The sequence below is a fragment of the Lobosporangium transversale genome (genome assembly GCF_002105155.1).
Source record: "Lobosporangium transversale strain NRRL 3116 chromosome Unknown BCR41scaffold_16, whole genome shotgun sequence".
Classification (NCBI taxonomy): Eukaryota; Fungi; Mortierellomycota; class Mortierellomycetes; order Mortierellales; family Mortierellaceae; genus Lobosporangium; species Lobosporangium transversale.
This window is the reverse complement of record NW_019028994.1, coordinates 88,626-103,174: the sequence shown is the minus strand read 5'-3', so window position 1 is coordinate 103,174 and position 14,549 is coordinate 88,626. Positions and strand designations below refer to the sequence as shown.

At 41.7% G+C, this 14,549-nt stretch overlaps 3 protein-coding genes across 3 annotated transcripts; 1 reads left to right on the top strand and 2 right to left on the bottom strand.

Annotated features, from left to right (window-relative positions):
• Positions 1-138: 138 nt before the first annotated feature.
• BCR41DRAFT_305058 (NLI interacting factor) lies at positions 139-1,252 on the bottom strand (the record flags this gene model as incomplete). Its single annotated transcript, XM_022020774.1, has 4 exons — positions 139-269; positions 475-586; positions 825-941; positions 1,061-1,252. The coding sequence occupies 4 exons, from the start codon at positions 1,250-1,252 to the stop codon at positions 139-141; spliced, it is 552 nt and encodes a 183-aa protein (XP_021881814.1).
• Positions 1,253-3,298: 2,046 nt separating this feature from the next.
• Positions 3,299-5,672, bottom strand: BCR41DRAFT_421667 (stretch-activated Ca2+-permeable channel component-domain-containing protein). Its single transcript, XM_022030061.1, has 2 exons — positions 4,694-5,672; positions 3,299-4,579 (listed from the first exon to the last, which is right to left on the bottom strand). Exons 1-2 carry the CDS (start codon positions 5,529-5,531, stop codon positions 3,423-3,425), a joined length of 1,995 nt encoding a protein of 664 aa, XP_021881813.1. The 5' UTR covers positions 5,532-5,672; the 3' UTR covers positions 3,299-3,422.
• Positions 5,673-11,855: 6,183 nt separating this feature from the next.
• BCR41DRAFT_335769 (putative hydrolase) lies at positions 11,856-14,020 on the top strand (the record flags this gene model as incomplete). Its single annotated transcript, XM_022022005.1, has 6 exons — positions 11,856-11,909; positions 12,204-12,340; positions 12,450-12,537; positions 12,717-12,975; positions 13,229-13,384; positions 13,609-14,020. 6 exons carry the CDS (start codon positions 11,856-11,858, stop codon positions 13,809-13,811), a joined length of 897 nt encoding a protein of 298 aa, XP_021881812.1. The 3' UTR covers positions 13,812-14,020.
• Positions 14,021-14,549: the final 529 nt, after the last annotated feature.

The following is a 14,549-nucleotide window of genomic DNA, read 5'->3' as shown; positions in this document are numbered from 1 at the left end:
TCTTTTACTTTGCTTTATTTTTATTTTAATTTTATTTTTAATTCTACTTTTACTTTTTAATTATATATTTTAATTTTAATAAATCTTGTTAGATTTTGAAGGAAGATTATTATTATTATTATTATTATTTTTTTCTTTTTAAATGGTTCTCAAAGATAAGATAGACCGCACATCTTCTGTGAATCGAAGAGCATCAAGGAACGGAAGTAGGTCCAACAGGGCCTCATCGTTCGGGTCATCGATCCAACTGTCGATAGGGATACCATTTTCTGTGTTTATGTGTTGTTACCATGACAAAAAGAAGCAAGAAAACAAAACAAGAAAAAAGAAAAAAGAAGGAAAAAGGAAAAAAAAATTCAATAAAAAAAAAAAAAAAATAGGTCATGCCATGCTGTATATACACACATCCACACATCCACACATCCACACATCCACACATACACACATACACACACATGTTTCCTACTTGCTTACCTTTATTGAGTGAATATGATACAGGTGAATTATCAAGTAGACAGACAGAGGACAAATCCTGTTCTACTACCGTAAGGTCCTTCAAGTAACTACCATTACGGAAGAAACAAGCCTATGATAAAAAAAAGTAAACGTAAATGTAACAGTAACATAAAAGTAAACGAAAACATGAACGTAAACATAAACAAACATAGGCGTAAACGTAAAAATAAGAAGAATAACGTAAAAAAAAAAAAAAAAAAAAAAAAAGAGGTCAGTGCTCTGTTCTGTAAAATAAAAAGAAAAAAGAAAAGAAAGGATCATGATGTGAACCGACCCGCATGGATGATGTTGAATGTGTTCATAATTACCTGGCGAAAATACCGTTTTTCAAACAGGGTGCGGTTCTGATCCAACCAATCGATGACAGGATCTGCATATTCTGCCATGGAAGCTGTAAAAATCACCAGCTTGTACCATTCAGACACCTATATTTTTTATATTTCCATGAATAATGGAATAATAATGAGTATTAGTAAATAATGATAGTGACAATAATAATAATAATAATAATAGTAATATGAGTTGTCTGCATGGCTTAAAATACCTTCTTCAGAAAGTAGTCCACATGAGGTCGTTTATAGACATAATATAGACATGCATGTCGATCAACCAATACTTCGACCATGTATCCTTGAGAGCGTGATCCTCTGGATGTGGAATGTATCAATGTCTCGTCCAAATCTAACACTAAGGTTTTTTTCCTTGCTCCGAATCCTCCATGTCCAAGGCCCGACATGGGCCGAGACATCCGTTGTCTTAACCGCCCTTGATTCCCACGGATCATGGAGGACGTTGGGGTGGTCGAGTTATCCCCAGAGCCTCCATCCTCGGCCATGGAATCTGTTCCATATCCTGATGATAATAAAGATGATCTAGAAACTAAACCACCACTATTTCGTTTTGTTGTTGTTGTTGTTGTTGCTGTTGTTGTTGTTGTTGTTGTTGTTGAGTATGATGATGATGGTGTAGATGATTGAGCAATCTCTTCTAGATCTGATCGTGACTTGAACCGAGAAGATCTTCTCAGCATTGTAGTACCCTGGTGTTGGTTATTATTGCTATTGTTGTTGTTATTGTTGCTGTTATGATTATTACTATTAATGCTAATGTTAGTGCTGGTGTCGGTATTATTGTTAAGTTTGTCACTGTCATGGACAGGTGCAAGATGGTTATCCAAGGTATATTGTTTTAAAAAGTCCTGAGCAACTCTGCCTATGTCGACTGCTCCGAATCCTAGTCCTGATCCTGTAGCTATTGCCATTCCTGCCCGTTTATGTTGTTGTTGATAAAGGAATTTCTTGACTGCGGCTGTAGGCCAGACCAAGAGCTGGAGAAAGAATAAGTAGGTCATGTAAATGTATTTCAAGACCAAAGAGCGACAGAGTGCTACCGATAAAGATGCAGTCGTTGTAGTTGCAGTTGTTGTAGTTGTTGTAGAAGAGAGGGCATTGATTTTTTGGAATGTTGTTGAGGACATTGTGGTTCCAGAGGCATTAGCAGTGGCAGCAACAGTGGCAGTGTTTGTGATATGAGCCGAATGAGCAGAATGAGCAATTTTCCCAGCAAGAGTTGCAATGGAGGTAGAGGTGGAAGTAGAAGTAGAATAAGAAGAAGAGCTGTGAAGGCTGAAGATGGTGTTGTTACTGTTGTTGTTGTTGTTATCCAGACTTTGACTACGTGTACGAATTGAGTTGTTGTTGTTGTTATTACGAAGCAAAGAGAGTGATGGTGTTACAGAACTCTTTCGACGCTGTCGAATAAAGGCTTCGTGGCTATCACTTTTCCCTCGATGGTTACTATTGTTTGTGTTATTATGGATGGGTTCATAAGACCCAAAGGAGTACCCAGCAGGGGAAGGTAGATTGGAAGGAGAGATCATTTGGATTGAAAGATTAAAAGTAATTAAATGTAATTGAATGGGTTGATTGATTGATTAAATGAATGAATGATTGATTGAGTGTGATTGATTGATTGATTGATTGATTGATTGGGGGTGATGAACAGATGACAAATTAAAAGAAATACTCTCTCTTTTAGGGTAAGAAAGAAGGTCCAAACCGGGTTGCTACGTGCGACAACAACAACACACACAGACGCACGCAACAGATGGAACCAAGCTGGGGATCAAGGGAAAAGAAAAAAGAAAAAAAGAATAAAGGAAAAAAAGGGAAAATGAATACGAATGGATGGGATGGATGAGAGATGATGATGAAGAGAAGAAGGTGTGAAGTTGAGTTGATTGTCCCTTAGACTAAAAAAAAAAAAAAAAAAAAAAATTATACTTTGATTAACACATTAACACGCGCCTCTTGCTTCCAGGAACAAAAAAAAAAAAAAAAAAAAAAAAAAAACTGCTCTCAAAGTGGTATGCATGCATCCATCTTCATCTTCATCTTCTTCATATTTAGACAGTGACACACACATGCAGAGTAGGAGAATGAAAGGAGAAATTAGAAGGAGAAAAAGAAAAAGAGGAAAAGGGAATAAGGGAATACAGAAAAGAGAGAAAAGGGAGTTGGACTAGGGGCAGAACGGGGGTGAAGAGATTCACTCGAAGGTTACTTCTGTCATAGCATGCCTAGCTACGGCTTTACTTTACTCCCTTTTAGCTCTTTGCTGCTGCTGCATGGCCTAACCCTTTTTTTTAAATAAAAAACCACAGCCACCTTTTTTTTTTCTTTTAGCACGTTCTCTCATTTGTCATTTGTTTGTTTGTTGTACACTCAATTGTCCTTGTTCTTTTTCACAACATTCACTAACAAACTAACAAACTAATCAACTAACCAGCTCAACTCTATTATGTCCAAGAGATATCAAAGACAGTTTTTTGTTGTTCATCCTAGTTTAATCCATATTTCTTTTCAGGGTCATTTACTTTCTTTCTCCCTTTCTTTCTTTGTCACCCTTTATGAAACGAGAATCGACACTATGACCATGATCGCAACAATCCCTTGCTTTTTCAACATCGACAACCTTGAGGCCCTTGCTCCTGATGGAATCGATACTATGCCCAATCCATTGCATTGGAATCCCCCAGCATTCATCCGTGCATAATTACCACCCATGTTCTTGACCGGGCAATTAAATCCCAAGAAACTTGGACAGCTCTGCACAACATCATAACACAGATCCACACATGGCAACACCTCCCCATACTCTCCTGGGTTCATCAACGTATTATTCTCAGCAGACAGTTGAGCAACCGCTCCTCTCGATGTACTGGTATTTCTCCCAACGACCACAGGTCCATTCGATCGGTCAAGTAAATAGGGGTTCTCTGCCGCATGAGGATCGATGTCCTCAGGCCTCACATATCCGTAATTGTTCGAATCCGTAATATCCTCCACATCCGTACACCGAGGGATCGAAACACCGCACAGCCACCGTCGATAGGCCCGCTCACAATCTGTACAGTTCCTGATAAATGAATATTGTGATTTCGAACAATCGTACTGCTTCAACACTTTTGTAAAAGTCTCCATCAACCGACTTGTGAAATCATCATAGTAATGCTTCACATCCTGCTGGACCGTCGTGCCACTACTGCTGCCCGGTAACGTCGAGAGAGGCGTGACTGGGACTGCATAGGCTACCTCCCTGCAAAGTTGTAGATCCGTGATCAACACACAATTATCACGTCGTTTAGTCCTAAAGGGTGTCATCGCATACATCACCTCAGCTCCTGCTTGATTCAACACATCCGTAATAAAGAACGCAGTATATTCTGTTCCCGGTCTCAAGCCCTGAACCAATACCTGTCGTCGTTGTCCAAACTGTTCAAACGTTGGCTCTGGTGGAAGGATCAACCTCCCTTGAGACCCATCCAAATTACTCGTCCTATTCGTCTGAGTCACCACCATGTTGGCTTTGGTAAGAGGCATGGGTTGAATGACCTCGATCGCACATAACGAATGGGTCAGCCCTACAGGTAAAGAAGTCGAATTGACCAAATAAACTTTGAACGTCGGAACTGCTGTGAAATTATGTGTCAAGAAGCTGGCATTGGTACTATCCGAATCATCGAGAACTAATCCTTGTGAACTCTGATATCCTTGCACATATCCTAAACAAACCAAAAAAAAAAAAAAAAAAAAAAAAAAAAAAAAACTCAAAAAGGGCTGTGCCATTATACTCTATCGCAACGAACGCTTTTTATTTTAACTTTTTCCTCCCTTACCTTGGCTTGATGCGCCTACTTCTACAGCCCAATCACCTGTCCAGGCACCTTGCAAGGCCGGTGCTTGGAGACTAAAGAAAATATCCTTATTCGTATAAGCTGTGAACTGGATCAAACCCTCCTGACTCGTAACTACCTGCACCACTTTAGGGTCCTGCCCTGGTCCTGGTAGGGGTTGACTAGCTGAAACGGATATGTACATCATTAACGGTGGACATAAATTGGCTCCTGATTTGGGTGTTGAGCACGTTGATACCGATATGTACACCGCATATGTACCATTTGCAAAAGGCGAAGGAAGTGTAGGTGCAATGGTTCTGGTAGGTGCTGGTATAGGCCCTCCAACCCCAAAAGTAGTTGACGTGGGTATTAATGATCCAGAGCCTGCCGATGATGTCGGCGAGTACGTTACTTGTCGTTTGTAGAGTTCCTTTGGGCCTGGATGAAAAATGATCCGCTCCAATTGTCGTCGAACAGGAAGATGTTGTTGAACAACTGATAAATGGTAGGTCTGAAGTTGACCTTGTCCAACTCTGTCTGCGACAACCTGTCCATCCTGTAACTCACGAGTCCCCGGAGGAAGGTTAACAATGGGCGTTGGTGGATCCGGTGGCGGGATAGGTATCTGAGACGGTAAGGGTGCTGCTGTCCTTGTTGAGGTAGAAACAGTATTTGTTGCCCGGGGTGAGGCTCCAGAAGAGGGAAGAGGCGGACTAGGAGGAGGTTGAGCTTCTACTAATGGTGTCAAGACAGCAAAGGCGACGATACAAGACAAGAAAATGACTGTCCATAACGGGTTCCTTCTCTTCCATGGTTGCTGATCATCGTTGTGTGACATGCAAATGATGGTTTGTATTCAAAATTAGATTAAAGATTCGTGCAAAACAGCCCAAGTAAAGAAGAATGTGCGGGAAAAGGGAATGTGAAGCAGACCCGAGAGACAAACAATGTGTGGAATGCAAACGAAGGTGGAGAGGGAAAAAAAAAAAAGATGGATTAGAAAGCATGGCATCATTCACAGATACTCGAGTTCTTCAAGAGCCACGTGCGGAAAGAAGAACTTTTTTTCCCTTTCTATCTTTCTTCCTCTCTTTATTCAATAAACATTGTCAATTAAAAAATAAAAAATAAAAAAATAAAAAAATAAAAAAATAAAAAAACTATACTACCTTAGCCATGTTTGACTCTATGGGAACTCTGTCACGACGCGCACTCTTGCCAGCACAGGCCCTGAGACTCTTTGATTTCTACATGAAGGGTACTCGCATTATAGACGACGATAATGACATTCTGATGGAGCTATGTCTCGATGCTGACTCTGCGTTATCTCGGATGCAGCGGCCTGCGAGAATATCCCACATCCTAATGTCTTCAGCCTCTATAGCTTCCAATGAAAACCTAGCACTGCGCCAAAACATAGCCATAGCCTACCATGAACTTGCTCGCTTATATGAACAACTAGGTCATTCAGACAGTGCTCAAAGACGTGCCAGGAAAGCTGAGAAATGGGGATACGTCCAGGGAAACAGCGCCAATGGCAACAATAATAGCGATAGCAGCGATAACAGCACCGGCGCTAAACAAGGAAGTAGTGGAGCCAGTAGCACCAGATCCAATAAAGTTGTGCCAGCGCTGACCAATACAACTATTCCTGAGGACATATTTGATCACAATGAACCTCCAACGATCATCAGGCACAGCCTACCAGATGCTAATACCCATCTGAACGATATCCACCAGCTCGTGTATTGTCTTAGTCTGCTTTCTATTGGTTCTGTTTCAACAAGTGATCTTAATGACCGCGAGAAAGAGTGGTGCCAGGCCATATCAAACGACCAAGATGAGCATGAGCGACTGCATAAACTGGCATCAGATGTGATTGACATGTTCATCAACGAGGACATCAAGACCGAGTCCACTGTCACTGAAGTTGTGGCCCTGACTCCAATCCTGGATCAAGCCCAATTTAGGAGACTGCTTATGACTTTAGTCAATGGGATCAGTCAGAACATCATGCTTGCGGTTCATTTATTGGAGGGATTGGCCCAGTTGATGCAAAATGGCCCTTCTGGATACCTTGGCTCGGATGACCTTGTCTTAACCCTTAACACTCTCAGCTCCCGCTTACAAGGTACCCATGGCCAATCTGGAGACCACCTTTATCGCCTGTCTGCTGCAGTTTCACATGTGCTCGATGTCATGGTCAACAACCAAGTCAAGGGTCTGAAGCGAGAACAACTTCATGAGCCACTTGCTGTATACCTCCAGGGACTAAAAGATAGCTCAGATCCACACCTTGTCTACCAAGCAGCTTATGCTTTCCAAGCTCTATTGTATATTCCAGACGATGAATCAACAATGCAAGCCATGCTTCGACGGGCATCAGCAGTGCTCCGAGGACTGTTTGGAGTAGTGAGTGCAGTCAAAGGCTTAGATCTGAATGCCTTCATGGATGAGATAAGCAACACCCAGAGAGGACTTCCTTCTGTGACAGCTGCTATTTACATGAGCTTAGGGATATATGAAAATGCAACATCACTATATGAGAGTGGATCGGCATTCAGACAATGTATGGAGGAAGGATTCAGTTTTAGTCGCAAAACAGCATGGTATCCAACACTGCGTGGAGCCGACGCACTACTCCAGATAGGCGAACTGACCAAGTTCAAGACTCCTATGTGTGAAGCACCCTGCAGAAATGATGCAGCATTCCAATGGGGACTATGTCAGAGGCTGGGACAGATTGCAGCAGATACACAGTGGAGTATGGATACTCGACATGATGCCATCACGTTCCTAGGAGAGATCTACAAGAATGACCAAGAGTGGCCTTACCATACACATGTCAAGCAATGGATCATAAGTATCGTTAGACAGCTATCCTTATTATCACCGAATGGCCTACAAGGTGCATATATTTTCTCTTTTTCTGTGGATATACTTGGATATTGGCGGCGCTCAGTATATGATGATTTTACCTACTCACTCCATACACATACTCTTATTCCTTCTCTTTCCAGCTGCAGACACTCTCTTGAATGATCTAGAGGAATATGGAGACCTCAAGAAACAAGAACTATATAAGAATTGTCTTCAAGGGTCAACGACCCAGCATCCCTTCTTCGTCACACATCCTCCATCTACATCTTCACATTTGCTTGATCGTGCACAAAACCGACCCAGTGTTGAGGACAGTCTACGGCAGCTAAAGCGACGGCGGATGGAGATTGGAAGCAACCATGGATTCTACATCCAACAATATGCTAAAGCAAGTCCTCAAGCAAGCGATAATAAGCTGTTCTTGCTGATGGACAAGGTGAGCGAGTTCCTGGGCAGCGATCAGAAAGTGTTACTTATCCAAGGAGATTCAGGAGCAGGCAAGTCCACATTCAATCGCACTCTAGAGCGCACACTCTGGGAGACATACCAAAAGAGACATGGTCGGATTCCACTATTTATTAATCTTCCAGCCATCGACAAGCCAGAGAAGGATCTGGTTACAAAGCAACTGCGAGACTATGATTTTACAGACTCACGCATCAAGGAGCTGAAGAAGAATCGGTCATTCATCCTGATCTGTGATGGGTATGATGAGAGCATGCAGACCAACAACTTGTATGTCGCCAATCAACTGAATAAGCCTGGAGAGTGGATGGCTCAGATGGTGATTAGCTGCCGCAGCGAGTACCTCGGATTGGACTATCAAGATCGGTTCCAGCCTACGAATCGCAATCACCAAGCAGACGCTGGATTGTTTGAAGAGGCTGTGATCATGCCATTCTCTGAGACTCAGATCGATGACTACATCGAACAGTATGTCGATGCCATAAATCCTATGTGGCGTGCGAAGGACTACCGACATGCACTCAAGCTGATCCCTAGTCTACAAGACCTTGTAAAGAGCCCTTTCATACTATCGATGTCACTAGAAGTACTCCCACGAATGGTAGATCCAGATCAAGGAGGCTCCAACACCAAGATCAAACGCGTCACACTGTATGATCAGTTCGTTGAGCAATGGCTCGAGCGAGGCAAGAAGCGACTAAACGGTGCATTAGGACTGGAAGACAGAAGGATGTTTCACAAACTATTAGATGAAGGGTTTGCACAGATATCTCACCGAGCTAGCCATAGCAATCTACAAACATCAAGGTGGTAACCCAGTAGTGGATTACTCACCATACAAGGACAAGGACACATGGAAAGAAGCGTACTTCGGCAAAGCAAATGGAAGGAACCTTCTATGCGAGGCTTCACCACTTACTCATACAGGCAGCCAGCACCGGTTTATGCATCGCTCACTGCTAGAGTACAGTCTAGTACGAGCGATCTTTGAGCCGAAGAAATCAATGAGTGCTTCCGCGATCGATGAAGTAGCAAAGGCGACGATAGCAACTTCTCGTCGGCAGAGCATCAGTTCAGTATATAGTTTCGAAGCCATGGGCACCAAGAAGGAAGAGCAGGAAGTGGAAGTAGTGGAGATTGATGAGGTGTCACCTTTAGTATGGAGAAGCTTTGTGAGTGAGTCATCTATCCTTCAATTCTTAGAGGACCGTGTTCGTCTTGAACCGGTGTTCAAACAGGAGCTGTACGCATATGTGGAGCTCTCGAAGAGCAATAGCAAGTGGCGGATAGCAGCAGCCAATGCGATGACAATCTTGATCCAAGCAGGCGAGTCATTTATTGAAGCAGACTTGCGAGGTATCCGGATCCCAGGAGCAGATCTCAGCCATGGTATATTTGAGTATGCTCAGCTACAAGGAGCGGATCTGAGGAAGGTCAACTTACGGAACTGCTGGCTTCGTGAAGCAGACCTAAGCGGAGCAAAGATGGCAGGTGTACAGCTTGGAGAATGACCGCTTCTCAAAGTTGGTGGCGAGGTATTGGAAGGATCATACTCGCCTGATGGCAAGACACTCGCTGCCTCCGTTATCGAAGATGATTCACGTAAATATTCAATTTCTTTCTATGATGCGTCAACATAGGAAATGCTTTCAACTCTTGAGGGTACTGAGATTGGTACGAGGTTTATATACTCGCCAGACAGTCGATATACCGCCATCTGGGGTTCTTTCCAAACTGCAGTTTCAATTTGGAATACAACCTCAGGAGCACTGATTCACCGATTGAAGGGCCATAAAGCTCAAGTAAACAGTGCAGTGTACTCACCAGGTAGAAACGATCTTGTCTCAGCTAGCGATGATGGGTCAGTACGGGTGTGGGACACTCAAGCGGGGATGCTCAAATACAGCTTAGAGGGTCATACGGACCAGGTGAGAAGTGTGGCATACTCTCCTGATGGACTTCACATTGCAAGCGGCAGCCGTGACAAGACAGTACGACTGTGGGATGCGATATCAGGGGAGCAGATGATGTAGATGGACCATGGATATGGAATTGAACGAATTGTGTATTCACCTAATGGCGAGGAAATTATATCTCGCTGCACTTCTGATCGTTACTTGTATGTATGGGATGTTAGATGTTAGATCTGGTCAGAAAAAGTACGAGTTGGAGCATAGGAATAGCGTCCGCGGCATTCAGTATTCTCCTAGTGGAAAACTCGCTGCTTCATTTTCCGAGAGTATGGTATACCAATGGAATGCGCAAACAGGAAAGCTCATCCATATCCTTGTAGGGCGTTCCCTTTATATCATGGACCTAAAATACTCGCCAAATGGAGAACAAATAGCCACTTGTGGTACCGACATCACAGTACAGCTTTGGGACACGGTCGAAAAATAGTGGTTTATCACAGCTATCCCTCTTATGAGCTGCAAGTACGGAATACAGAAACGGGGGGAGCTTTGTTACACAACTAGAGCTTATACAAGAAAAGGACCATTTTCACCATGTAGTCAGCGGATGACTGGTGCCTATGACGATGGACAAATTGATGTGATGGATATGGAAACGGGAATTGTTTTGCATACTCTTGAAGGACACACTAAATGGATCACGGAAATGGCTTTTTCACCTGATGGAAAGTATATTGCCTCAGGCAGTGGTGATAGGACAGTGCGAGTGTGGGATGCAGGGACAGACGAGTGTTTGGTAGTAATCCCATCTGAAGTCGGACGTGTTAGGACACTTGTATGGAGTACTTTTGAAGGAGGCTGCTTTCTGGTCACAGGATCTGAGGATGCCTTTGTTCGGATGTGGCAGATTGTGAAAGGGAGAGATCAATATCAGTATTGACTGAAATGGAGCACCAAATAAACATTTCTCAATGCTAGCAACATGTGTATTCAAGATGTAGTTGGATTGGGCGCAGTCAACAGGGAGCTTCTGATGCAACGAGGAGCAATAAAAGAGCAATCCCATCCGTTGGTCGTAAGTGAGGCGTCCGAACAGATTGTGACAGCATCGTCAATGGCACACAAGTCCAAAGCAGTCTCAATTCAAGCTGATAATCATCAAGTCCTATCAGTAGAGACAGCTTCAGCGACAGCAATTTTGGGAGAAAGAATACCGCTGATAACAGCAACGGCACCAGGTAGATCGATCATAGATTACCGGTTCAAATACAGTATGTGCAGCGAGTGTAGATTTGCGCATGTTATTTCATGCAAGCCTCACGACTGAGGACATCAATAAGCAGCATGGCACTGTGGGAGAAAGAATAACTGGTTACAAGTAAAGAATAAAGTGGATGGACCCTTGTTTTGTTAATTAAGCAACATTAAAAAGAGAGCCTGCAGATCACCGTCTTTAGGGGACAGAGCTATCCGAATATGGCAAGTACATTAGAGTGTTTTGACAGAGTGGTCAAGAAGTTGGATGAAGATGAAAGGAATGGTGTGTATTCATAACTCTCCGGTTCTAATTGACAACGATTATAAAGTTATGAAGTGTAATTGATGATATAATCACTGACCCATTGTGTGTGTCATCCTTTGGGTGAGGACTATGACTGCTTCCAACTTCTGATACTCTTGAAGCTCAAAAAAAAAAAAAAAAAAAAAAAGGCTTCTTCGGACAAGTCAGTCTTTTTTGGTCTTCGCCTTTAAAAAGTTTTTTTTTTTTTTTTTGTTTGTTTGTCTTGTTGAATTCCCATTGTCCAACTTCTCTTTCCGCTTCTCTCTCATACATTTCCCCCTTCCTCCAAATCTAATCATCTTTAACAAGTAAACATAGAACATTGAACATAGAATTCCTCACAATGATTGAATCAGCAGAACTCATCTTTCTCGGAACTGGAACCTCTAGCAGCGTGGTAATGTGACTGTAATGATGAATCCGTTTTTTTTTGAATGAGAATGGATGAGAATGAACACAACAGTAGACAATAAAAAAGTTGTGCATGGCAAAACAAAGCAAAGAAAAACGTAGCATAGGCATAAGCATAGCATGACAGACAAAAAAAAAAAAAAAAAAAAAAAGAACAAAATACAATGTCTGTGCATTAGGATCTAGTTTTTGGAAGAACGTTATGCGTAACATATGAATCCATTGGAATGCAACAGTATCTTAACAACCCTTTGCTTGAATGAATCTGTGGATTTTTTAGCCTTCAGTTCCATGTATTTCAAACCCAGAGTCTGCTTGTAAAGTATGTCTGTCAACGTTGACACCAGAGGGCGCTAAGAATGTTAGGCGTAATACTAGTGCCATGGTCCGCCTCTCCCAAGCTGATGGACGTCAAAGGTATATATGAATACATATATATGTATATATATAGAAAAAGAGGTATATAGATCCTGTTTCATCAAAGCGAACATGGCTGACATTTCCTCGATTTTTGATCTTGGAATAGAAACATCCTGATTGATTGTGGGAAGAGTTATTACGAATCAGCAAGGCAATGGTTTCCTAAATACAACATCAATCACATTGATGCTTTGGTAAATATGAGGACGGAATAATGATCACAGAAAAAAAAAAAAAAAAAAAAAACGTTCAAAGGAAATTAAAAGAGGAAATAGAATCGACTGCCTTCAAATAACAGTATTTTGATCCGTGCTGCCCGTTGGTTTTTCTTTCTTTCTTTCTTTATTTTTCTTCTTCCGCTCAAACTCATTAGGTGATCACTCATGGACATGCGGATGCCTTTTTTGGACTGGATGATCTCAGGTCATGGTGTTTATTGGACAAGGATACCCCACATAGTATTCCAGTGTATCTGGATCAAGTCACCATGAATTGCATCGCAGCCGCCTTTCCATATATGGTCGATGCCTCACAAGCTACAGGAGGCGGTGATATTCCTTCATTCACATATCATATTATTGAACATGATAAAGACTTTGAGGTTGAAGGACTCAAATTCACACCGTTGCCAGGTAAAAACTATTTTAACCCTCCTCCTCCTCCAAAAAAAAAAAAAAAAAAAGTGAAAATAATATTTTGTATGAAGTCAAAGGAGGTCGCACCAGAAGGAAACAGAGGACAAACGGAAGGACACCGTCAAGGAGGCCCCTATGGCTTTGGGAGATATCGACAGACTCTTTAATGGCCAATTTCAACTGCGGTCGTAACATGCAAAATGATCATGTCAATTCTTATGCTTTATATGCGTTTGTGATTTAAACTTAGTGCATCATGGCAAGTACTTTGCAACAGGCGAACCATTTTGGTCACTTGGTTTCCGATTCAAGGACGTGAGCTGGGTCTCAGATTGTTCCACTATACCTGAGAGTACTACAGAGAAAATCCGAGGCTCCAAGGTTTTAGTCATTGATGGACTTAAAGGTAAAAAACAACTTTTAAAAACAAGAAAGTTATCAAGGGAAATAGAATACGTAAAACATTAATTGAGCGAGGCGACAGGCATGAGAGAACGCTCTTATAATGTCATTGTCGCTGAACTTAATCCTAATCTTTTTTTTTTTTTTTTTTTTTTTCCTTCCCACTTTTTCAATGACGAATGCCCAACGACAATAACAAAACATGTGACTTCATTGATCAATAATAAGAATCGACTCATCCCTCACATTTCAGCATTCCTCAGGCGCTTGACTACATTGCTAGCCTTGAACCAAAGTTGGAGCGTGCATTCATTGTTGGGTTTTGTCATTCGGCTGATCACTATACTGAAGATGAACGAGTACGAGCTCTGGATGGCGAGGGTCTGCCCAAAATCAGAATTGCATATGATGGACAAAAGATCACCATTTAAAAAGATACATGGATTAATATGACGATCTTTATCCTACGCTCAGATTCAAGTATACAAAAATACAAAGATATATCGTCCAATGTACCGATGTGAGTGGGACCCATGGAGTATCATAAACAATGATATCCTGCTGTGGTTTTTAGAGGAAAAAAAGAAGAGGAAAGTTTATAGAACAAAGATAGATATATATAAAAAGTCTTTATGATTGCTGCTTTACCAACTGACAGTAGCTTCATAATAGTAATTTTTCTTTTCCCTGCCTGAACTTGTTATTGTCAACACCAGCTAATGGAACCATTCCATATCGATCTTTGAAGAACGAATGAAAGGAAGAGTTTTGTCCTTACTGGTAGCATTGGATAGGAATAGTGTATACTGAGTTTCAACCATCATTTGGAAAAAAAAAAGAAAAGAAAAAAAAAAGAGAGCCGGTTCTTATTTTTGTTTGTATTTGTGTTTTGATGTCATTAGCTCAAAGATTTGCACTCTTGTCCTCTTGTCCTCTTGTCCGAGTCAATTGTTGTTATCAGATGCAAATACATCCAAAAGCGGTATTTCCCGGGTCACGTATGCAAATTAAAATTCCTTATCAGATCCAAAAAAAAAAAAAAAAAAAAAATTCCTTGACGCGTTTTTTTTTTTTTTTTTTTTTTTTTTTTTTTTTTCTAATTGCATCTCCGTTTGCAACTATACAGCAGGGCGCTTGAAACGATGACTGGACTGACGTATAAACAAAAT

Excerpts from the sequence above, each read along its gene's own strand:
- BCR41DRAFT_421667 (XM_022030061.1), bottom strand. The coding sequence starts at position 5,531 with ATGTCACACAACGATGATCAGCAACCATGGAAGAGAAGGAACCCGTTA. Across the intron at positions 4,580-4,693 it reads AGTAGGCGCATCAAGCCAAG|GATATGTGCAAGGATATCAG; the intron begins GTAAGGGAGGAA and ends TGGTTTGTTTAG.